We start from the raw sequence: 26831 nt of genomic DNA on the forward strand, positions 1-26831 counted from the left end.
ATAAGTAACCCGGCTTAAAAGAGGACAAAGGACCTGAATAAACATTTCTTGAAAGAAGACATACAAATGGCCAGGAATATGAAAAAATGCACAACATCACTCATTATCAGGGATGTGTAAATCAAAACCACAACAAGATATCATCTCATTCCTGTTAGAATAGTTATTATCAAAGATAACAGTATTGGCAAGGATATGGAAAAAATAAACTCTTACACAATGTTGGTAGGAGTGCAAATTAGTATACATATTATGGAGATCAGTATAGAGATGATCCACAAAATTAAAAATAGGACTACCATATGATACAGCAATCTCACTACTAGGCATACACTCAAAGGAAATGAAATCAGAATGTCAAAGAGATACCTGCACTCCCACATTTAATGCAGCACTAGTCACTATAGCCAAGGTATAGAATCAACCTAAGTGTCCATCAGCAGAAAAATGAACAAAAATGTGGTATATATACAAAATGGAAAACTATTCAGCTGTAATGAAAGCATTAAATACTGTTAATTGCAGCAACATAGATAAATTTGGAGGACAGTATGTTAAGTGGAATAAGTCGGGCACAGAAAGACGTATACTGCAGAATTTCACTCACATGTGGAATCTAAAAAGGTTTATCTCAGATAAGAGTAGAATGGTGGCTACTAGAAACTGGAGCAATTAGTGGGGAGATGTTTGTCGACTGACATATAATTACAGTTAGGTAGAATGAATAAGTTAAAAAGATTTACTGTACACCATGTTCACTATAATTAATAATCACAGGCAAAGAGGGTGAATGCTAAATCTTCTAACCATTTCACAATGTATATATATTTCAAAACACCAAAATATGTATACAATACAATTTACTGTCAATTAAAACATTTTTTAATTTCAAAAAATGATAGCACACAGACAACAATAATGTACTGAGACATGAGAAACAAAATGACTCTAGCATTTTAGTAGTCCAAGACATTTGTTGTACTGAATAGTGATACAGGAAACTAGAAAGACTCATATGTAACTCCTCATGAGTCTATAATCGTTAAACAATAAAAAGTAAGCTGAGCTAGGTGATGTGTCATGAGTATATAAAGCCAGCAGCTCATAAGGCTGAGGCCCAAAGCAAACTCAGCAAGACCCTGTCTCTAATTAAAATATAAAAGAAGGCTGGGGAGGGCTGGGGTTGTGGCTAAGTGGTAGAGCGCACACCTAGCTCACCTAGTATGCCTAGAGCATGGGAGGCCCTGGATTAGATCCTCAGCACCACATAAAAATAAATAAATAAAAAATAGGGAGTTAGCAATGATGGTGTAATGTGATGGACATCATTGGATTATCCAAAGTACATGTATGAAGACATGAATTGGTGTGAACATACTTTATGTACAGAGATATGAAAAATTGTTCTCTATATGTGTAATAAGAATTGTAATGCATTCCACTGTCATGTATTTAGAAAATAAAAACAATTAAAAATAAATAAATAAAGGTATCGTGTCCAACTGCAACTAAAAAATAAATATTTTAAAATGGGGGGGACTGGGCTGGGGATGTGGCTCAAGCGGTAGTGCGCTCGCCTGGCATGTGTGCGGCCCGGGTTCGATCCTCAGCACCACATACAAACAAAGATGTTGTGTCCGCCGAGAACTAAAAAATAAATATTAAAAAAAATTCTCTCTCTCTCTCTCCCCTCTCTCACTCTCTCTTTAAAAAAAAAAAAATGGGGGGGACTAGGGTTGTGGCTCAGTGGTAGAGCACTTACCTAGCACATGTGAGGCACTGGGTTCGATTCTCAGCACCACATAAAAATAAATAAATAAAGGCATTGTGTCCATATACAACTAAAAAATAAAAATAAAAAGAAAGAAAAAGGTTGGGGAGGTTGCTCAGTGGTTAAGGCCCTTGGGTTCAATCCCTAGTACTACAGAAAATAAATTTTAAAAAATTAAAAATAAAAAGTATAATGGGTACATAATAGTTGGTTATCCAATTCTTTAATACTTTCAATTTAAATCTTCCAATTATTTCATAATTTTAATTTTAATAAAATATTTAAATCTATAGTTCAACGTATAAATATAATACAAAATCATTCTGTAATCTGAATTTTACCTCTATCACATCACTGAAACCCAATTATTAATAGTCACTAATGATCTCTAACAAATTTGGAGATTCCTTTCAGATCACCCCCGGTCTTCTTTACCAGCTCTTTTTCCTGATCTAACCACAAAATGTTCATCCTTTGTTCTCAACACTTTTATCCTTCACTTCCTAGTAGACTTGGATTATCATGTCTACTACCATGATGATCCAATCCTGATGAATCTCAATTTGGAGCTTTAGATCCAAATACCTACAGAATTCTTCTTTCTGGGTGTTTCTTATCAACTCAAACTCAAGTTGTTTAAACATCAAACTGACTGTTATTCCTTCTATACCAGCTTCTCAGAAGATGGCACTATCATCTTTTAAAACTCCCTCCAACATATATTATCTGGGAATCATTCTGATTCTTTCTTCACCCTTACACACACAAACAAACAGTCACATGTCTTGTTTCTACATCTTTTGTTGTTCTTCTCCCTTTTGATTTTTTTAACCACTTAGTTTGAGAGTCTAGCCCTGATACCCCCAGCTATATTACTTTAACAGCTGCAAACTGTTCTACCTCACTGGAATTGTATCTCCTCCTACTTGCCAAATAATCTTTATCTGATTTTATTTAGCCACCAACTTGTTCTACCTCTCCTTTCCCTGATTTTATTAATATTAATTACCCACCTAAAAATATTCTGGATAGGGCTGAGGGTGTAGTACACTAGTAAAGCACTTGTCTAGTGCAAGCAGGACCTTAGGTTCAATCCCCAGTACCAAAAAGAAAAATTTTCTGGATAATGGTCAACCTCCTCTGATAACATCCCTATTATCCCCTCTCACTCCTGTAAACACATCATTCACATTATCCATACAAAGCTATTTAAAATGTCATGATCTCTTAGGCCTTATGGCATTAGTAACAATGTCCTTACTGGAATGAGTGTCTTCCCCATCCATACAGTGAACAACTCTTCAAAAATCACTTACTTTAATAAGCTTTTAAAGGCATCCCTATATCCCAAAGAACTGACTACTTCCCCTACATTTTACCTAATTGCTAACATACATATATATACTTCTACCATAAAATTCTTTCTTGGTCTCTTTTTCTTGTCTCTCCCGCACCCCCCCTAGTACTGAGATCAAATCCAAGGCCTCTCACATTCAGGGCAAGTGCTCTACCACTAAGCTATATCCCTAGCCTTTTAAAAAATGTTTAAGACAGGGTCTTGCTAAGTTGCCTGGACTGCCTCCTGCCCCAGCCTCCTGAGTAGATGGAGTTATAGGTGTGTGTCATCATGTTCAACTATATCATATATGCATATATATGTATTATATATGCCCATATATGTATAATATATGTATGTGTATGTCTATATGTGTGTGTGTGTGTGTGTGTATACACACATACATACTTTTTTTTTTTTTTTTTTTGAGACAGGGTCTTGCTAAGTTGTTTAGAGCCTTGCTAAGTTGCTGAGACTAGCTTTGAACCCATGATCCTTCCACCCCAGCCTCCTGAGTTGCTGGGATTACAGGCATGCACCCTACCATGCCTAGCTAGCATATATTTTTATCTCACCCATCTAAACAGTCATTTCTTTAAGGTATGACTCATCTTCATATATCCAAAATCTATGAAATAGCTTTTATCCAATAAAAGTCTATTAAATTAATGAATGCCATGTTATTTTAAGGCATACATACATAGCTTTCAGCTTTCATGTAATATTTAAGCCTAATACAAAGAGAGAGAGAGAGAGTGAGAGAATGAAAGAGAAGAAAAATTTTGGTATAGCACCTAACAGTAAATGTAGAAATATTATAGTGATATCAGTTCAACTTCACTTTTGATGTGCTATGTAATAAATAAACAAGAAAAAAAACATTCTTTTTGTGTACCACTTGCTCCAAAGATTAAACTAAATCACTCAGTGGGTAGAGCTGGACCCTGGTTTTCTGACATGTATTTTGGCATTCAGGATCCTTTTTTCTTTTTTATACCTCTTATTTCTATGAGTTGGGTACTCTGCAGTAATAATGCCTCGGTCTTTCTCTCTCTCTCTCTTTCTCTCTCTCTCTCTCTCTCAATGCAAGAAAGGCTAGGTACAGTGGTAGTTACATACCTCTAATCCTAGCAACTTGGGAGGCTGAGGCAGGAGGATCACACATTTAAGGCCAGTCTTAGCAACCTAGTAGGACTCTCAGCAACTCAGTAGGACTCTGTCTCAAAATGGTGCACACCTGTAATCCCAGCTACTCAGTAGGCTAGAGAAGAATAAGTATCATATCTATTTTTAAATTCCATATAGCAAGTAACAATGCAGGCAGCTGTCTACTAAGAAACACTTGATCCATGAAAGCCAACAGATCACCAACAAATTATCTCCCCAGTCTAATTAAAACAGAATTTTCTTCCTTTCCTTATAGCTTTGGTCTGTTTTCTACTTTGTTCTACTCACCTAAACCAGATGCCCTTACATGTTTCCATTATTTTCTCTGTCAATTTCATCTCAATTCTCTTCTCTTAAATCCTTGGTCAATTCTGTTACTTCAGACCTCAAGTCCTTTCCTCCACAAAGGAACTTACTCCCTGGGCCCTATTTCATAAGCTCCATGCTGTGTCTGGCCCACAGTACTCACTATAGCCAAAGCCCTTTTGAGAGCCACCTCTGCCATTTGATTCTTTTGATCAGAATCAATCAGGTATATCATACATACTTTATAGACTTTAAAAGGGAGTTATGTACATTTATATTCTATGCCCACAGGTCAGTGAAAAACATTGCAGGGTAACATGTGGAGTATAATCCCATTTGTATATTACAAACAAATGTCTGTGTCTATACATGTTATATATGTAAAAAACATTGACAAAGAAAATGGCATTGCATATACACAATAATGTATACTCACAAAACTACATGTGACTAGATTCAATATAGAAACATAACAAATACACACTGATATCTGGGAGAAAAGTCACCAAAATGTTAAAGGATAATGCCTACTAGAAATAAAATTTGGAATTATTTGTATTCGCTTTTTAAAAATTATTGTCCATGTAGGCATAAACATTAGAATGAGAATAGAAATGCTATTATTTTTCCTTTTTTAAAAATGGTTGCCTTAGTACATTGTTCTGCTTTTATCACTTTAAAGCAGTTTATAAACTTTATTCAGTGAGAACATGTATATTAAAATACCTGTTTGTGTACAATTCAAATATCTGTAAGTGAACAGTGTTATATAGAAATTTTAGGTAATAATATATCCACAAAGGACTTTTAAGCTACTGCTGTTTTTTAATAAAGAAATCAAACAATGGCTGCGGGGGGAGTATATGTTGCTTAGGGGCAGCACATGCAAGGCTCTGGGTTCAATCCCCAGCAAAAAAAAAAAAGTCTCTTCTATTTGTTATAGACAATTCTGCCACACAAGACAGCACACACCTGCAATCCCAGCTACTTAGGAAGCTGAGGCAGAAAGATTCCAAGTTTAAGGTCAGCCTTTGCAACTTAGGGAAACCCTGTCTCAAAATACAAAAGAAAGAGGGCTGGGGGTATATTTTAATGGTAAAGCACCCCTGGGTTCAATTACCAGTACTGGAAAAAACAAAACAAAACAAATTACCACTTTCTGTAATAAATAGGCAAAAACAAAAAAAACAAAAACAGCAACCTCACAATCTCCCAATATTTTTAGATTTATAAACCCAAAAAAGAAAAGTTGCAATGTCAAAACAATGAAGATACTGGAAAAATAACTTAAAATGTCCAGCAAAAAAGATGGTTATATAAAATAAATTCCACCATTCTATATAATAGCTTAAATACTGATCCATGTGATAACACAGAAAGATCTCGACATACTAAGTGAAAAAAGCAAAATGCAAAATATCTACCTGTGTTTTTAAAAAAGTGTTAAGCACATATACACACATTTCTTTATAAAATCTATGTCCATAATACATAAGAAAAGATCTGAAGGAGTAAACAGCAAACTAAGGAGGAGAGACAGAAAAGAACATGGGGCTGAAGGGGACTTTTACCACTTTTTTACTTTTTCTAAATTGCTGAAATATTTTACAAGGACACAGTAAAGCTGCTCATGATCATATAAACATTCAGACTACAGTTCTGATTTTTAGATTGGTATCAAATAGTTGGAAAAGGCTTCAGTACTCTACCACTTGAAATTATATTCTAAAGAATCAATCCTTGGAAACAAATGAGTTTTAAAACTTAAAGTACTTCCTAAAATAGATGAGAGGATGAGGACACTGAAATGATTATAAGCAAATAGTTAATGGTTCATTTGATAAATGATTGTTCTAATTTAGATATGTTTAAAAGAAAACTGAACATTTTTAAGGGTCTTGATCTAAAAATAGTTTCATAAACCCAGTAAGTAGAATCTTGGGAACCTTAAAAGGCAGTAATTATAAATGTATACAAAGATATACAGCAGGATATTCATTTGCTTCTCCCTCCTAAGACTCACTAAAATAGCAACACAATAACAAAAAGGATTGAAGAGAAATTCAGACAGTAGGACATTCCATTCAACAAGTGAACTGAGCTCTTCAAATATCATGAAAGAAAAACAAAAAAAGACAAGGAGACTTTTTTATATTATAGGACAAAAAGAACACTCAAATGCACTGTGATCCTTAATTAAATCCTGGATGGGAAGAAAGTTTATAAAAATAATAACCTTTTTGGAAAACTACAAAGGAAATCAGAATATGGTCCACATGCTAGATATTAGTGTACTAATGTTCAGTTTCTTAGGTGTGATATAACAATATTGTTGCTATGCAGGAAAATCTCCTTAGACTGAAGGATAACGCTGCCTACAACTTATTTTCAAATATATTTTTTAAAATAAACTTATTTTATTCTATATACAAATACAGAGATAGAGCAAATACGGCAAACAACAATTGGTATAACTATAAGAAGGGCATATGAAGTTCACTGCTTAGTATTTCTATTTTTCTATGGGTTTAAATGATTTCAAAACAACAAGCATATGCAGTGGCATATTCGGTGAAATATGCCTTTAATCTCAGAGACTCTGAAGGCTGAGGCAGGAGTATCTAAAGTTCAAGGCCACCCTCAGCAATTTAGTTGCTGTAAGCAACTTAGTGAGACTCTATCTCAAAATAAAAAATTAAAAAGGGTTAGGGATGTGGTTCAGTGGTTAATTGTCCCTCGGTTCAACTTCTAGTACCAAACAAAACAAAACAAAACAAAAAAAACTGGGATATAAAAGAACAACATAAAACAAAAGACATACATACACTAAAACAAAAAGAGAGAGGAGGTGCCATCTGTATCAAGATTATACTATCATTGGGCTGGAGTTGTGGCTCAGTAGTAGGGCGCTTGCCTAGCATGCTTGGGGCACTGGATCGATCCCCAGCACCACATAAAAAATACTAAATAAAGATGTTGTGTCCGTTTACAACTAAAAAAAAAAAAAAGTTGTAAAAAATTATACTATCACATTTCTATAAAAGAGTGAAGGTGGCTATAATCCAAAATATACGAAGGAAGAAAAAGAGCAAAAGTAAACCCAGAGATTATAGGTATAGGGGCAGAGTTAAGAAGTGTGGCTAAAAACTGGAGAGTTATCTGAAAGTCTACCCACGAAACAGATTCACGTATAATAAGCTCACTACACTTAACACCTAGAACAACCAGCATCTGAACCTTCCAGAAAGATAGGACTCTTCTCTAAGTCAAAGGAACTGCCAGGGAAATGCTAGGTTTCTTTCTTTCTTTTTTTTTTTAATATATTTAGTTATAATACATAATATATATATAATACATAATATATAATATATAATATATAATACATAATACCTTCATTTTGTTCATTTGTTTTTACGTGGTGCTGAGGATCAAACCCAGCGCCTCCCATGTGCCAGGCAAGCATTCTCCCACTGAGCTACAGCCCAGCCCCAAGAAATGCTAGGTTTCTAAAGTGGATACTTAGACACTGTAACTTAACTTCTACAACTAACCTGTCATCTCCATACCTGTGCACCTTTAACTCCAAACAGACCAATATATAGCAGCAATCACAATCACTGTTATTCCCATATGTGTGGGAAGCCATTCTGACACGTGATTGGGTGACTCCCGTTAAGGGCCTGAGGCGCTTTGGCTGTGTCGAAGCTTTCCCGACCCTTTCCTGATGAGAGAGCCCATCCGTGTGGGGGTGTGCCTGACCACTGACCCCGGGACCCAATCACGGACCCTGACCTTGGAGTGCAGCCCCCCCTCAACCTTCATTGGATGGAATTCTCCCCTGAATCTCTTGTTCCCCAAATAAAAGGCTACTCCCCGGCGTGTTCACTCTCTCTCTCTCCTGCTAGCCCTGAGTAATCCTCACTGCCCTGCTGGGCGGCTAGAGGTGGGAACCAGAGAGGTGAGCCGTCTCGGACCTAGCAATATAAATAAGGTACTGTCTGTGTGTTTTATTTCGATCTCTTCTAACTAACTTTATGCCTAGAACCTCATTAATGAAACCACTGTGCAGGCCGCGTGGTAGACATATGCAAACACCAACATTCCAATTTTTCCTCTAAGGAAAAGGCCCTACAGGGGGACAAATGTACCTTCAGTGCAGTGGAGGAAACCCACCTAATTAAGTGACAATCATGCACTCTTAAACATAAGCAGAAAACTAAGAATTTGAAAAGAAGATAGCTTTCTCTTACAAGAGAAAACCCAGCAGCACAATGGAAGAAAAAGACTAAGATAGTTCCTAAGGAAAATAGATTAATAGAGAAACAGAGAAAAACGTTTTTAACATCTGAGAAGCAGAATGCTTGCCTAGCATGTGCAAGGCCCTGGATCCAATCCCTACTACAACAAAAAAATGAAACAAAGATTAAAAATAAAAAGCCTGATAAATATCATCCATACAGAAAAACAGGATCCTCTGAAAAGAATGAGCAAACAAAAGATGCTCCTAGATATTGGAAATACAATGGCTGAACTAAACTTTGGGGGGGGGGGGAGTTCAAGTAAATTGTTTAAAAAAAAAAAGTCCAACATCCCACAACAGAAAAAGAATGAAAAGGTAAAAGAAATAAAGGATCAATCCAGAAAAAACAAAACTCACCAAGGAGCTCCAAAGAGAGAACGAAGATGCCCCCTGGCAGAGTGCATGCTTAGCATGCAAAAGGCCCTAGGTTCCATTCCTAGCACCACAGAGACAGAGAGGGGTTGAGGGAGGAAGCGAGAACAAGAACAGAGAAACAACAGGAAAACTTTCCTTATAAATTTTTAGTTTCACATAATGAACATTAAATACCTAGTTTTCACCCAGAGAGGGTCATACAAGTGTCCTACACCATGATTTCTAGACATATCCTCATGAAACTTAAGAAAAAATAAAAAACTAAAAGAGAATAATAGGCAAATCTAAAAGATTCCAGAAAGAACAAGCAGTTACCCCACAGCAATGATAATGAGACTAATAATAGCCTTTCTTTCAGCAATATCTAAAATTTTGAAGTTGGAGGGCTTTTTTATTCTTTCTGTTGTTAGTTTTTATTTTGTTTTATTTTTGTTATGTGATGCTAGAGATCAAACCCATGGCTTCACAATTGCTAGGCAAGCGCTCTACCACTAAACTATAGCCCAGGCCCCAATAACCAAAATTTTGAAAACAATTCTTGTTTTCAAATTTCCAAAGAATAATTAATTTCAATATAAAATTCATGTAACAATAGTTACAAAAAATATATAGGGACGGGAGGCTGAGTCATGAGATCACAACCTCAAAGCCAGCTTCAGCAATGGCAAGGCCCTAAGCAACTCAGTGAGACACAGTCATAAATAAATTCAAATAAGGATGGGGATGTGGCTCAGTGGTCAGGTAACCCCTCCCCCCGCCCCCCCCCCCAAAAAAAATGTATGGGGAGAGAATTTTCAGTTCCATAAGGGATTCAAAATTTATTTTCCATGTAACCTTTAAAAGTAGATACTTCACCAAAACACATTCTTATCAGTTTACTTGTCTGTATCCTCAGTGTGCTCTTAAACCTTTGTTCACTTTGAATCCTTGGTACCTGACATTGTGCCTAACACTAAATAGGCACTGAAAGTACTGAAACAGAGTATCCTTGTTAGTATGGACCAACACAGGATCCCACACAATAATAACCCCTAAAACTGAGATCTACTTTTTTAGGATCATGATCTTATAATGAGTACCCTTCTCTGCAAATGTGGCCTTCCCCACCCCCCACAGCCTCCTTAAAGGGCCTATTTCTTTAATACTTTTTTTAGTTGTAATTGGACATTTATTTATTTATTTATTTATTTATTTTTATGTGGTGCTGAGGATCAAACCCAGTGCCTCGTACGTGTTAGAAGAGTGCTCTACCGCTGAGCCACAACCCCAGCTTAGAGGCCCCCTGTTTTTAATACAACCAGTCAGGGCTTCAACATATTTCAGGGAGGCAATTCAGTTCACATCATCATTTATTGAACCTTCTCCTTGATCCAGATTCAGAGATACCTAGATGAGAACACTTTTAAAAAAGTAAAAATAAATCTAATTAGACCTCTTAATTTTACCAAAAAACTCGGAGTACAGGGAGGTTAAATAACTTGTCTGAAATCACACGACTGGTCAGTCACAGAAACTAACATTAGAACCCAGATGCCTCATCTCCATCCTCCCAAACTTTTTAAAAGTAAGTCAAATGACAAGAAGTCTACTTTCAGAAAGATGGAGATGTACTTTTCCTTATTCCTCCCACTAAGTACAACTAAAAACCCTTGTGACATATAAAATAAACATAAAGATACCAAAAGACGAAGAAAAGCAGATTGGCCGGAGACTGGAGACTCCACGTACATCATGGTGGTGAGTTCCCTGGGTTTGTTTTTTTTTTTTTTTTTTTGTCTCATATAACCCAAACTTGGAACTAAAGAATTCAGTAACCCAGACACCAATGGACACAAACAAAACAGCCTAACAAAAGCCTGCTCTTTTTAGCCAAAGGATCAGGAAAGAGAAAGCCCAGCAACACAAAAAACTTAAGACAATAATTACTTCACTATGGGCAAACACTAAAGAAAAAACTGTGGCTCCACCCACAACAACAAAAAACTATACTTTCACATGCAAAGGCATCCCATCCCCTCAATCAACCCTCTATGATTAATTAGTGTCAGAAAAGGCCAAGTAGAGAGCCAGGACTTCCATCCCAACAAAGTAGTAATAAACTACCACCACCATCACAATGTACTGTGCAGTATAGGGGTGGAAAGACTACATAGGAAGCAGTAACAAGGCACTCCTCTTCCTCCCAGTCAGGGAAGCTTCCATAGAGGCCCAGTGAAGAGCCAGAATTTCCACCACAGTTCAGCAATTATGGGAAGCATCCCTTCTGGTGTCAACAGATTAAAAATAGTCACAACAAAGAAATAAAAGATATACAGAAGAAACAAATGGAAATTTTAGAACTGAAAAATAGAATAATCAAAATGAAAGAGATCATACTATGCATTCTTGCTCTTTATACTCAATACATAATAAAAATCAAAGTCTATCTGTATGTACATGTATAGCATTTTTTAGTAGCTACAGTACTCCATTGTATGAATTATCACTAATTGTCCTACAATTAATGGACACTTTGATTGTATATAATGCTTTACTACTGTAAACCATGCACATACACATAATTATGTAGAGGAGGGGTTGGTTTTGTTTTTTGTAGGACTGGGGTCAAACCCATAGCCCTGCATATACTAGGCAAATGGTCTAGCACTGAGCTACATCCACAGTCCTGTCATTTTTAATGATATCAGTAAAAAGTAACAGTCATATGAGGGGCTGGGGTTGTAGCATGTGTGAAGCTTTGGATTTGATCCTTAGCATCCCATAAAAATAAATAATAAAATAAAGGTATAAATAATAAAATAAAGTCCAGAGAAACTGGACTAATTGGGCTGCGCAAAATAACCACACAAGAGGCACAAATACCTTTTTCGTGAAAACACACACACACACACACACACACACACACACACACACGCTGACCCCTTTTATTGGGGAGAAGCTATTCAAATGAGGCAAGGGGTCAGGTTTCAGGGGGCTGAGTCTATCTTCATGATGTCCACTGTCACCAGGTTGACTGACATATAGGTAGGCCACACCCAAAGGCACAGTAAGAGAAGGGGACACACACAAGACACTTCCATAGAAGATTCTATCCTAAACAGGGCAAGGGGTTATATTACAAAGGAACAAGTGAGCATAGCTCCACCCATGGGGCTGTAGCAAGACACACCCATGCACGAGACACCATCCCTCAAACCCAAGAAGGGTGGGGAAAAGCTCTGCTACATTTCTGTGACTGAACGCCTCAGCACCCAGCCAGGGAATGTGACTCAGTCATGTGCAAGGTTGGGCTCCCATAGTACTGTGTCCATCTATAACTAAAAGAATTAAAAAAAAAAAAAAAGAGTTCCGGGGCTGGAGTGGTAGCTCAGTGGTAGAGTGCACGCCTAGCATGCATGAGGCACTGGGTTCAATCCTCGGCACCACATAAAAACAAACTAATGTATCCACCTAAAACTAAAGATACATAAATAAATAAATATTTTTTTAAAAATAAAATAAAAATTAAAAAAAGAGTTCCATATGAAAGGGCATGCATATTTTAAATTTTTATACATACTGCCAAATAACTCTCCAGAAAAGTTGTACCAATTTACATTCCCATTAATAGTATATGTGTGCCCCAAATATTTTACATCCTTGCCAGCAATGAGTATTATTTAAACGCTTTGCCTTGCTTTTGAATTTGACAGGTAAAAATGGGACATCATGGTTGTTTTTACATATATTTATTATTAATACAATAAATATATTTTTATATGTTTAAAGTCAAAAGTAGTCCTCCCCCACCCCTGGTGTTGGGGACTGAAACCAGGGCTTCAGGCATGTTAGGCAAGTGATCTACCATTAATAGTATATGAGATGTACTCCCAACCCAGTCTTTCTTTTAAAAATTCTCAGTTATGGGCCAGGATTGTGGCTCAGTGGTAGAGTGCTTGCTGAGCACGGGTGGTGCATTGTTATGCATCACATAACAATAAACAAAATAAAGGTATTGTGACCATCTACAACTAAAAAAAAAATTTTTTTTTTAATTCCCAGTTAGTCTTTGGTAAATGTTCATTGTTTATATTACTAATATAAAAGCATTTGGGGGCAGGGAATGTGGTTCAGTGGTAGTATGTTTGCCTTGCATGCATGGGGCACTGGATTTGATCCTCAGCACCACATAAATAAATAAAATAAAGGTATTGTGTCTTACAACTAAAAAAAAAAAAATTAAATAAAGGTATTATGTCCATCTACAACTAAAAAATATTTTTAAAAAAGAACATTTTGGATTTTAGAAATAAAAGCCATTTGACATACATGGTGCAAATATATTCTCTTCCATTGTGTTACTTTTAACCTTGTTTCTGTTGTTTTTTTGGCAGCAGCAAAGTTTTTAATTGGTTCAGATTTCATTTTGGCAAGCCAGATTTAACTAAACCTTACCCTCTTTCAATTGAAGGAAGACACCAACATAAAGGTTCAGTCCCAATTAATTTTAGAGTCAAACAACCATAAAATCACCACCATCACTACTAGTATTAGTCTAGAATTAGCTATCCTGATCCAATTAGGGGAAAGAAGATAAAGCTGGCACCTGCTAGTTACCTATACATTCAATTATCAAGTTTATTTCCCAAACTACACAGTTTCCCCAGGTTATGTGTCTAGGTATCTGGTTTGATTTTTTATATTCATTTCCTCACTGAGATCCCATTTTGACTCTATATCCCAACTAATCTAGCTAATTATTCAACAGCCTACCCTGTAATCCTTTCTGGAAGCTAAACCATTCCCACAGCTTCACTTTACCTGAAAACTTACCTCAAAATAACCAAACTATGAATATTAGACTGCCACCTAATGGCTCATTATTATCATTACCTAGATACTTCTATTACCACGTTCTGCCTCTCTTTTGGATAGTAACCTCAATTTACTAAGTTACTTTGGCCATTATAATATATACTGCTAGTCAATTCATTTGAGGAATAGCTACCTCGGATTTATAAATAAAACAAATGTGATATATGATATATTGTTCTTTTTTTCACACTAGACATCTGTTCTCCCTTCATGCTTCTTTTCCCCAACCAGTCATTCACAAGTGCCTATTACATGGTACAATACTGCCCGGTTATAACAAGCAGCTTTAACAATGTCATAAAAAATAAGCACAATCAGGGCTGGGATTATGGTTTAGTGGTAGAGTGCTCGCCCCACATGTATGAAGCACTAGGATCGATACTCAGTACCACATAAAAATAAATAAATAAAATACAAGGATTGTGTCCATCTACAACTAAAAAATTATTTTTAAAAAATAGGCACAATCGGGCTAGGGTGTAGCTCAGAGGTAGAGTGCTCACCTACCACGCAAGAGGCACTGGGTTCGATCCTCAGCACCACATAAAAATAAAATAAAGATTTTGCATCCACCTATAACTAAAAATATTAAAAAAAAATCAGCACAATCATTGGAATCTTAATTTCTGTGAATGTCACATACAGAAAATCATACTAAAACAGTTTAAAAGGATATCTGTTAATTATAAGACAACAAAACTCTATACATATGCACATACATATATATATATCTTAATGTTATTCCATATTTCACAGAATAATTTGTCTATAATTCTTCAACTAACACACAAAGTATTTACTATGCCTTTCCTTAATACATCTGTATTAAATCAAGACATCTGATATTAATAATCATTAACTACAGTATTCATGCTGAGAGTTAAGATAAAATATTCATAACTAATTTTGTCATATTCCAGGATATTTATGTGCTAAAAAAAGAATTTTTTAATTAAAAATGCAGATCAATAGTTAGAAAAACACCTACATGCTAAACAAAGAATGTACTTAGCAAAGACCATATCCTTAATTGAAGAATATAGCACAAGCTCCTCTTAAGTTTCTTAAAACCTATAAATCTATATTTTATTAAAGTTAATTTTACAGAATATGAAAGTACTACTATACTGGACCAGGAAAAATGTATAGAAAGGACATTTTTAGAATAACACAATAGTTTCCAACCAAAGGCAGTTTTGTCCCCCATAAAACATTTTTGGTTGTCACCTGGGGGGAAGGAGAAAGCCATAGTCTGCTGTTGGTATCCACTGCGAGGGATGATGCCTCATAATGCATATGTCAGTCAGCCACACACTAAAAAAAACTATGGTCCATAATGACATAAGTTTCAAGGCTGACAAACCTGAGAAAACTGATGTAATTCCAACATAAACTATACTATATCAGTTAAATTTCTGTAATCTAATAATTTTCCTATGGTTTCATAAAAGAACAATCTTGTTCTTAGGAAATACATATCCCAAATATTTTTTTAATATTTTTTAGTTATTGATGTACCTTTATTTTTTATTTATTTATATGTGGTGCTGAGGATCAAACCCAGGGCCTCAGATGTGCTGGGCGAGTGCTCTACCGCTGAGATACAACCCCAACCCCAACCCCACAAAATGGTTATTAAAACTTAAGATTTTCAGAAGTTTAACAATAATTCTGAATTCTCCAATTTCATCACTCGTATTCCTAAACACTTATTATTACTTAAGGTATGTAACAAATCTACACTAAAAGCTTCATGAATTACAACAGTATAGTTTTGGAAAACAGTAATTAAAATCTTTTTTTTAAATTTTAAATCCAAGAAAAAAAACGTAGGGTACTTACAGATGTCTGGGACATACTTGACTGTTGTGTGACACTTCCTGTGGGGGACGTAGATGGTCTTCCACTGGATAAACTTGCCTAAAATAATAAGACCATTATAATATGCCTGCAAAAACCTGAAGTTAAAACCTTTCTGCTACCAGCATAACACGAAAACAAAATAAGAACCAAAGGTCAATTTAATCTTTGGCCAAACTGATTTTTTTTTTTAAAGAAAAGAAAAATATGAATGGTGAAAACAGGCCCAAAAGCTAATCTGATTAGCTGTACTCATTGTCAGTTTCACTCTTCAGGTTTCTGAAGCTGAATCATCACTCTACCATTACAAAAAAGACATTTGAGCTACATCAAGAGCCAGTGGGTTTCAGTTTCGTAAGTCATATTATGAACATGATGTTACTTAAAATTACACTACTGAAAAGAATTAACATCTGGTATCTGTCAATAAAAGAAGTAAACTTTTTTCAGGTTCACTCAACTGAGATCCTTCTCTGATGAGGAGATTTAAGATTGAATCTCAGAGTTTTATTTAAGTTGTACAATATTAACAAAACAATTTAAACATAGGTATTGAATCATAAAATTATGTTATTAATTGAAATAATATGATTAGATTTTAGGAAAGTGTATATATGCATTTTTATATAGAAGATTTTTGGATATATATTAAATTGTTACAACAGTCACCTCTGAAAGTGGGACACAATGGCACATATGGAAAGAAACATTTCTATTTTATTTGCCTCTTAAAATTTTATACTGATTGATATTTTTAATATAAATTATTTACATAGGGCTGGGGATGTGGCTCAAGCGGTAGCGCGCTCGCCTGGCATGCGTGCGGCCCGGGTTCAATCCTCAGCACCACATACAAACAAAGATGTTGTGTCCGCCAATAACTAAAAAATAAATATTAAAAAATTCTCTCTCTCTCTCTCTCTCTCTCCTCTCTCACTCTATTAAAAATAAAATAAATTATTTACATAATAAAACTTTACTTTTTCAAAAAATAGAAATATAATTCATGAAGCCCTAAGTATCCACTGTTGTACCTAGAACTTTGTGGATACAAAACCATACCACCATCCACTTTGGATAAAAAACAGAGACAAAAGCTGGCAACAATTATAAAACATATTCATTTTTCCTCCAATTAACTTCTATTTGGTAGTCTATTAACATCTCCTTTAGCACAAATAATCACAAGACATATGAAAACTCTGAAATAATACCCAGGGTATTTATTTTCAGTAAGTATCTGAAGAAAATGTAAAGTTTGGCCTTAAAAATTGTTAATTTATTTCAGTCTCACCTGAACAGCAGCAAGGCTCTGGAGCTGGGAACTGCTTAAATGCTGCTGCTGAAGAGCTGCAGTGTGCAGCATCAAGTGCTGCTGTTGAGCTGCATACATTTGCTGAAGATACTGAGCAGCTGAGCTGGGGGGGCGATGCAATGCCTGTTGAATTACCTGTGATAAGTCAATTGAACCAATGTCAAATTATAATCTCAACCTTTATCTTTTTTTTTTTTCAGTGCTGGGGATCAAACCCAGGACCTTGCACACACACTATCACTCACCCATATCTCCAGTTCAATCTTTATCTTTTTTATTATTATTATTATTTTGTAGTTGTAGATGGACAGAATACCTTTATTTTATTTGTTTATTCTTATGTGGTGCTGAGAATCAAACCCAGTGCCCCATGTATGCTAGGCAAGCACTCTGCCACTGAACCACAGCCCCAGCCCAACCTTTATCTTAACTATAAAATGAAATATAAAAATGGCAGTTTAAAATTTTACTACTTTAAGATTCAATGTCCTCAAGTTTATTAACATATTTCTCTCCCAGTTACATATTGCTAGGATTCACTAATTATACAAATTAAATTACCCAGTAGAGATAAATCCATAAAAGAACCATACAAGGACTGAGGTTTGTAATTCAGTGGTTGAGTGTTTCTCTAGCATGTGTGAGGCACTGGGTTCGAATTCTCAGCACCACATGTAAACAAATAAAATAAAGGTCCATCAACAACTTAAAAATATTTTTTTAAAAAGGACCATATAAGTATTTGAAGAAATCTTTAATATAACTGTTATCAAAAATTTACAAATTAAAACATGATACTATTTTCCGACTGTCAGATGGATAAAGATTTAAAATACTTCTACTTGAGAAAATAAATCTTCCCACACTGTGAGAATTTAAGTTGGTATAGCTTTTTTGGATAAAAGTTGGAAGAATTCAGGGCTTAGGTATGAAGAGGAATATTTTGCTATGGAGCCATTACAAACAGTAGCATGGCTCTAAACTGTTTAACAGAGTAGCTAGTGTGTAGAGTAGAGTAGCTACCTGTGTCTACTGAACATGAAAATATGACTAATGCAACTAAGGAATTGGGTTTTTAACTTTAACTGAACTTTGATTTTAATGTAAATAGGTACACAGATAGCTAATGGCTACTGTATTTCACAGTGCAGATACAGACTTGTATTTATTAATAAGAACATTCTCAAATATATTAGCAGGTGAAGAAAGTTTAGAATAAGATGTCATTTTTATACGAAATTAACCGAGTAATCATTTTTATATCAAAATAACTCAGTAATCTGAGTATTCTTTGAGGATTAAATGAAGCATCTAGAACCCTGTGGAATATATTATAGGTACTCAATATACACTAGTAGCTAGTATCTCTTTAACAATTGCTATGTGCCAAGCATCTGATAAATGCTTCATGTGGATTATCTTAATTCTTCATAGATGTAGTGAGAAAGTAGACATAATTATTATCTCCATTTTACAAATGGGAAAACCAGTGTTTTAAGTAGGCTAAATAATTTCCCAAAATTCATACAGCTAGTAGCTTCTCTGACTTCAAAGTCTACACCCTTTATACCCTGTGAGTTCTTATGTTTTTCTATTATACTTGCTTGCTTCCTCTATCTCATAATAGTATTTTTCTTATAATTGCATTTGATTTTTTTTTTATCCTGAGGCTCAAGGAGATTGTAGATGAGTAGAATATTCAGTAGATGAGTAGGAATACTCTAAAAGATTTCTCTAAGTCTATATTTTGGCTTCAAATACAAAATTTGAACCTAAAGTCATTCTGCACGTTAGGGGTCTAGGAAAACATAAAAGAGTACTGTAGATGGATAGCTAATTAGAGGTAATTTTTATCTTCTGGTTTGAACTTTTCTTTAAGTGTCTAAAAATCCTACAAAAATTGTCAAAACTATTTCTTTTTCTGAAAATTACTCAATAATTATTTTTTAATGTTTTTAAATGTCAGAGTTCTTAATTTTCCACATAGAATACAATTATTCGTATTGGGGCTGAGGTTTTGGCTCAGTGGTAGAGCGTACACCTAGCACATGAGAGGACCTGGGTTCAATTTCAATCCTCAGCACCACATAAAGATAAATAAATAAAATAATGGTATTGTATCCAACTACAACTAAAAACCAAATATTTTTTAAAAATATTAGTATTAAAAAGACTCCTAAAAAGTGTTTGTGAATATTAATAAAATATAAAATCTAATCATGAAATTTCACAAATACATAAATGTGGTAAAGTTGAGTATTCTATTAAGACCAGAGAAAAATCTTGCATCTCTTCAAAAGATAAGTCCAATCCTCTGTAGCCACATCCCAAGGTCATATCATGCCCAAGTAACCAAAACAGCACAGAACCCCAATCTTAGTATCAAACCAGAGTTTCCAAAGTGCTAAGGAAGTAACAGAGCCATAATCCTATAGCTTCATAATCTAAATTTTGGACACCTATAACCATAAAACCATGAACCCAAATTTCAAGAAAGAACATTTCCATGAATTATTGTTTACTTCAGGCATGCATATGTCATCTCTCCAATGGCAAATTGCATACGTGCTGAAAACTCCTGTCACAAAAATCAATGTAAGCTTTTGATTCCTGGTTATAGAGGACTACAGACCAGCATTAAGTAATTCAGAATTACATTAATTTATCTTTTCTTGTCAGACAAATCTATATATCTTCTTTTAATTCTGTAATAAAATTCTAAAAATCAAACTGAAAAAACAAATAAACACTCTATTTGACATAATTTTATCAGAGTGCAGTAATTTTCTGTAGTTGGTAATCTTTTATTACCATTCAACACTATACTCCTGGCATTGCATAAATACAAGTTACAGGTACAGAACATTGTTCTTATTTTATTTCTCTACAGGAATTAACAAGTTAAAGAGAATTACAGGACTAAGGGAAAAAAAAGGTAGAATAAAGAACTACTTAGATAGCTCAATAAATATTGATTTGATTGTTCTTTAGGACAGCAATTCCATAATCTTTGTAACAACTAGAGTTAGAGATATTTATGAGGTATATCTACATCTACACATCTCCAATAATACTTTATTTTTATTAATACATCCACCTTAAGGGAAAACTAGAAAATGAAATGTCATATTAAAATATCCCGGGCTGGGGATGTGGCTCAAGTGGTAGTGCGCTCGCCTGGCATGTGTGCGGCCCAGGTTCGATCCTCAGCACCACACACAAACAAAGATGTTGTGTCCGCTGAGAACTAAAAAATAAATATTAAAAAATTCTCTCTCTCTCTCTCTCTTTCTCTTTAAAAAAAAATAATAAAAAATAAAATAAAATAAAATATCCCATTATGGGGCTGGGGTTGTGGCTCAGAGGTAGAGCACTCACCTTGCACATGTGAGACCCTGGGTTCGATCCTCAGCACCACATAAAAATATATAAATAAAATAAAGGTATTGTGTCCAACTACAATTAAAAATAAATATTAAAAAAATATATATATCCCATTATCATCAGCTGCACATGATGGCATATGCCTATAATTCCAGCAGCTCAGGAGTCTGAGGCAGGAGGATCACAAGTTCAAAGCCAGACTCAGCAAAAAGTAAAGCACTAAGGAATTCAGTGAGACCATGTCTCTAAATAAAATACAAAATAGGGCTGGGGATGTGGCTCAGGGGTCAAGTACCCCTGAGTTCACCCTCACAAAAAAAAAAAAAAAAAAATCCCATTATCTCAAAGATCTAGATACTCTCCCCCATATCCCTTGCCTCAGAAAAAAAGTGAAGAACATTAAATGCATACTCTCCATTCCAGTTTGAATTCTGCTGAGCTGCCTGGGTCCCCAACAGTTCTGATTCCACTCTACAGTGACTTCAGAAAACTAAATCCTAAACCACAGAACAGTTTAATAGTTATTACACTAGAGAAAAATGGAGCAGAGAGAAGACTATACCACAAACAGTTAAGAATACAATTAGAGAGGCTGGGGATATAGCTCAGTGATACAGTATTTGCCTAGCATTATCAAGGTCCCTCCTTGACTGAAAAAAAAAAATGCAGTTAGGAGGTAGAGGAAGCAAGAAGGTATAACAGAAAAACACAAGAACTCACAGGGTATAAAGGGTGCAGACTTTGAAATCAGAGAACCTACTAGCTGTATGAATTTCGGGAAATTATTTAGCCTACTTAAAATACTGGTTTTCCCATACGTCTACTTTATAGAGGTGTGGTGAGAATTAAACATGATAATCCACATGAAGTATTTATCAGATGCTTGGCACATAGCAACTGTTCAATAGATACTAGTACTAGTATTTATTAAGTACCTATAATATATTCCACAGAGTTCTAGAGGCTTCATTTAATCCTCAAAGAAACTAATGAAAAAGGTAGTCTTGCCCTCATTTTAGTCTCCTGAGGCTCAAGGAGATTGTGCCTCCCACCCAAAGCCACATAGATACTGATGAAAACAAAAATGGGATTCAAACAGCACATCAGAATGCAATGCCCATGTAGTGTACAATACCACATTATCTCCATTATTATTAAAAGTTAATAAGTGACCTAGCCCAAGACTCTTCTTAAATATTTCCTTTCCCATTTGCCCCAGGAACTATAGAAGGCATCTTCCTACTAGGGTTCTTAGGCCATATGGGTTTAAAATAAACCTCTTAACGCAACTACAGACTTGAAAAGAATTTCCCAAGTCTATATTTTGGATTCAAATACAAAATTTGAACCTAGAGTCATTCTGCATGTTAGGGGTCTAGGTTGAGTACCTTTCCTTTATAGCAACATCAAGAGACTTCCAATTATAATTTTCCTGACACATAAATGTTAACAAACTATTTAACAGTATAATTATTAAATAACTGCTGGTTGTTTCAAACATTAACAATTTTTCTTTTTTTTAAAGCAGTGCCAGGGATGGAACCCAGGGCCCTGTACCTGCTAGGCAAGTGCTCTACCACCGAGTTACATCCCCAGCCCAGATCTTAACAATTATAACTGTACATTTCAGGATCTGAATCAATACGTTGATCTGGTTTAAACAAAAAGCAATATGATACTCCAAGTCTAATTTTACCCATCATTATAGCTGAAATACCTGTACAGCATGTCGGTCTGAACCGCTGTAGACAGAAATCTGTGGTTGCTGCATTCGAGAAGAGGAAGTGGTGATGGTGGTGGTTGTTGTGCTACTGGTTGTTGTCGACACAGAAGATGCTCCAGGGTTTGGTTCATTATCCATTGTTGTACTGTGGTCTTTAAATCTGGCAGATAACACAAAGGATTTATATTGATAAAAAGAATAATCTTATGAGCTTTAAAGAATATTCATTCCAGCTGGGCACAGTGGCCAGTGGTTTGGGAGGCTGAGGCAGGAGGATCACAACTTCAAAGCCAGTCTCAGCAACTTAGCAAGGCCCTAAGCAACTTCAAAAGCTGAGGGTATGGCTCAGAACTTAAACACCCCTAGTACCAAAAAAAAAAAAAAAAAAAAAAATTTCAATAAATAATCTGCAAGCTGGGCTTAGGAGGCTGAGGCAGGAGTACTGTAAGTTCAAAGGCAGCCTTAGAAACTTAGCAAGAACCCATCTCTCAATAAAACATTAAAAAAAAAAAAAAAGGACTGGGGATGTGGCTCAGTGGTTAAGCACCCCTGGGCTCAATCCCTGGTACCAGGAGAAAAAAAAGAAAAAGAAAATAATCAGCAAGAGTCTAAGCCTCTATAAAGAAACAAAATACAGCTAGCACAAAAAAAAACACTTAGAAGGGAAAAATACTTTACATATACATAGGATATTTAATAATTAATATCTATCTATGTTGAATTTAAGTGAGCCAAGATATGTAACTGACAAAACCTGGTCTAAAGTTTATCTTTGCAATATTGAAAGGAGGGATTTAAAATCAAAATAGGTGGTAAGAGAATACCACACTAACTAGAAAAATAAAAATTTAAGCAATATCGGAGTACTTTAAAACAATTCTTTGCATTCATTTGATAACAACAAATTACAGTCACTCATATTTATACATTTTAAAAGAATGTGACTTCTGTTGAGTAGCTTAGTTTTGGTTGCTATATACACTTTACTTAAAAAACAAGTTGTCTTAAAAAAGTTAACAAAAAAAGTTTAATTCATACCAGGTTTTCTCTAATTGCTCTACAACACTGTCCTTCTTTTATTTTATTTAATTTTTGTTTAAGTTGTAGGACACAATATATTTATTTATTTAATTTATTTATTTATATGTGGTGCTGAGAATCCAACCCAGTGCCTCACATGGGCTAGGCAAGTGCTCCTCCACTGAGCTGCAGTCCAGCCCTGTCCTTACTATTTCTAATAATCGAGTTTGACTTAAGAACAGATTACGGAAATAAGGGTAGCAGTTAACAGCAACTTCCCACATCCTTATAGAAATCTTTTTCAAGATGAATTGCTCTAAATTTTAAAAACAGCAAAACTATGTAATTTTCCTCAAATACAGTTTTCTTGTGTATAGACAGTAAAGTACATTTTTGTACCAAATTTTCTATTTCTTCCAATATTAAAATTCCACTTATATTGTGATACAAAATTTCTCCCAACACAGAATCCATATGTGATTAAATTCAACACTAAAAAATCAATTCTAAGGGCTTCAATATTGTTAGAAGCTAGAACTACTGTAATTAATTTTTATAGGGTCATAATGCACATAATAATGAAAAATACACTTGAAATTATACTGGTTTTATCTTCCTTCTTTTATCTGCCTTTTCTTATCAGTCATTTCTTCTGGAGAAACACAGCCTGTGTGACAAGAATGTAACAAAAACTCTTCTACTTCACAAAAAGCAAAAGGAATTTGGCACTAATTGGGTACTCATATACTATCCTGATAGGACTTCCTTTATGTACAAATTTCCTTTTTTTCTATATCACTATGTAAACAGTATTTGGCTCTGAGGAACCAATCTCCTTTTAAGAGAAAAAGTGAGGGGCTGGGATTGTGGCTCAGAGGTGGAGCAGTCACCTAGCATGAATGAGGCACCACATAAAGTAAAATAAAGACATTGTGTTCACCTACACCTAGAAAATAAATATTTTTAAAAAGATTTTTTAAAAAGAGAGAAAAAGTAAAAGAATAAAGGAAGTAGCTGATTCCTCAGTTACTCTTTTTTATTAGAAAATGATGATTGGAGACACTGAGGCAGGAGGATAATAAGTTCAAGGCCAGCCTCAGCAACTCAGCCAGATCCTGTCTCAAAACAAAAAATGAAAAGGGAGGGGACAGGATTGTGGCTCAGCGGTAGAGGGCTCGCCTAGTACTCTGCCTAGCATGTGCGAGGCCCTGGGTTCGATCCTCAGCGCCACATAAAAATAAATAAATAAAATAAAGGTATTATGTCCAACTACAACTAAAAATTTTTTTTTAATTTTAAAAATGAAAAGGGATAGGTATGTAACTCAATGTAAAGCACCTCTGGGTTCAATCCGCAGTACCAAAAAGAAAAAAAGGAAGTGAATCATGTTTTTACACTTCTTTGCTATGTTTCAAATTGCCTTCCAATTATCAAATCACAGTATCATATGGTTCAATATTATACAGAATCAGTAGTAGACAAGAAAAACTTTTTACCAAATTACTGCCTATCATAACACGTGTGTGCCATGCACCAAGTGATATGCAAAATGCCAGCAATGTCTGGTACTTTTAAAGTTGTTCTGCTCAACCATATCCTCAAACCCAGGCACAGTTCTAACTACTAACCGAAAATGGTCACAGAGAATACAAATTCTAGGCATCAAGTCTAATACAAATTCTAGGCATCGGTGAGGGCAACAGGCCAAACCATGGTATTGCATTTCGAGGCCTGGCACAAAAGAACAGTTTTGGTAACTCCACCGTCTGTGCATATAAATACCTGCAAAATACACTACAGTTCTGGTATACAAGAGGCCTACCCGAGAAATATTTAAGTTTTAGAGTCGCTAACTAAGCATACCATTACACTGCCACACAAGAATGTGGCCCTCTAGGGAGACAGCAACCCTGCAGCCAGAGACCCAAGGGAAAGGTCTTTCCTTCCGGGGTGTTTTCAGCCTCAACAGAGCGCAGCAACCTCCGCCGCCCTCAGGCCCGCGCCAAGACACTTAGCCCTCGCCCTACCCCACCGCGGGAGGGCAGTGGGCAGCTGGGACTCTCGTTCTCCGGCTGAGAGCGGGGAGGCGCCGGAGCGGAAGGATGGTAGCACGAAGGAGGCCTGGCAGTGCACGCCCTGCCCTACCCAGCCTCCGCGGGCCCCTGGCGCAGGAGGCCCGCAGGGCCCACTTGAAGGGATGACAGCACCTGAGGGGCCCACAGGAATCTGTTTCCTGGAGAGCCCTCGAGGACAGGGCCTCAGGGGTGACCGTGCGCTCAGGGCTCGGCCGACCCGGTCCAGACGGCAGAAGGGGCGCTCCCGCCTGCAGGGCAACTGGACCCTTCAGTTCACCTCCGCCCCCCGACTAGGGCCAAGCAGGCACCAGCAGAATAATGTAGTTCTCAGGTTTCTCTTCCATGCACTGCTAGAGAAAGAGCTCTGAGCTCTTCTACTGAGGAACGTGTCGCTGCCCCCACTCGCCCCCGGTTACGACATCAGTCACCAGCAAGTCACTCACTCCGCTTCCGCCATCTTCTCTCCTCCATCACTAGCACGGGCTGCGCATGCGCCCCCCAGCGGCGGACAGAGAGGCGGAGTCGGCCCCTAGGGTCACGTGGGGTCCTCAGCTACCAATACCCCGCCCACGTCCGCTCCCGCTGTCTCTGAAGTGACCAGGTTTCTCCACCTTATTTTCCACTATCTCATTTGCAAGCTTTTACTTTCTCTTACCCGGGATCTTCCTCTTAGAAAGGTATAAGTTCTGCGTAGAGTGTTAAGTTAAATATTTGAAGACTATCTACACAAATACGCACAGAGGGTCTCGAAAGAAAATACCCACGAAGATGCTGAGGTCTCAGAGAGAAAGGAAATTCGGTGCTGCTATCATGGGGCTTGTTGGCCTGGGACGCGCTTGAGTTTGGTGGTCCTACCCAGCGGTCACTCTACCGGGTTCAAAGGTGATGTTTAGATGCTGGTGAGTGGGTGGTTAAGAAATACATTCTTCCACAAGAGTTTAAGTGAGCGCTTAGTGGGCTTAGTGAGCGCTTGAGTGCAGACTTGAATAGCATGGGACACAAACAAGAAAGGCCGCTAGTTTGCTAGTACATTTTACTATATGCCAACTCCTCTGAGGCGGGGTGAGACAAACATATAAAGATGAGTAAAATATTAACTATAACTATAAAATAGTAAAGACGTGTTCCCGGAAATAAGTCAATCTGGAGAGTGAGTGGTTTTTATAGACATTAGTGCTTTGAAACAGACCCATCAATCTCTTTGGAAACCTTAAATTCAAAGAACAAAAAAAAAATCTTTACTACTCTTTGTAGAAAAAAGAATATCCATCATAAACAATAGATTTTTTTGCTTTTGTTTGTTTTGCTGTATTGAACCCAGAGACTCGCCATCACTAAGCTAAAT

The 26831-nt window shown here is 36.2% G+C and overlaps 1 protein-coding gene across 10 annotated transcripts in view; it reads right to left on the minus strand.

Annotated features, from left to right (window-relative positions):
- Window positions 1-25969, minus strand: part of PHC3 (polyhomeotic homolog 3) — an 81091-nt gene extending 55122 nt beyond the window's left edge. For 7 of the 10 annotated variants that reach the window (XR_014022957.1, XR_014022958.1, XM_081301222.1 and 4 more), the window contains exons 1-4: window positions 25930-25969; window positions 22386-22551; window positions 17264-17419; window positions 15952-16029 (exon numbers count right to left, since the gene is read on the minus strand). Coding sequence is in view for 8 of the 10 variants with exons in the window: in XM_081301222.1 (XP_081157348.1) it covers window positions 15952-16029; window positions 17264-17419; window positions 22386-22551; window positions 25930-25943 (414 nt within the window). In the remaining 2 variants the exon portion in view is untranslated. Of the gene's footprint in view, window positions 1-15951; window positions 16030-17263; window positions 17420-22385; window positions 22552-25274; window positions 25413-25618; window positions 25764-25794; window positions 25869-25929 lie in introns of those variants that run through there. The other 3 variants (XM_081301220.1, XM_081301219.1, XM_081301221.1) reach the window with 3 other exon arrangements.
- Between the last annotated feature and the right edge of the window lie 862 nt (window positions 25970-26831).

This window comes from Spermophilus citellus, assembly GCF_964194105.1.
Source record: "Spermophilus citellus genome assembly, chromosome: 7".
NCBI lineage: Eukaryota > Metazoa > Chordata > Mammalia > Rodentia > Sciuridae > Spermophilus > Spermophilus citellus.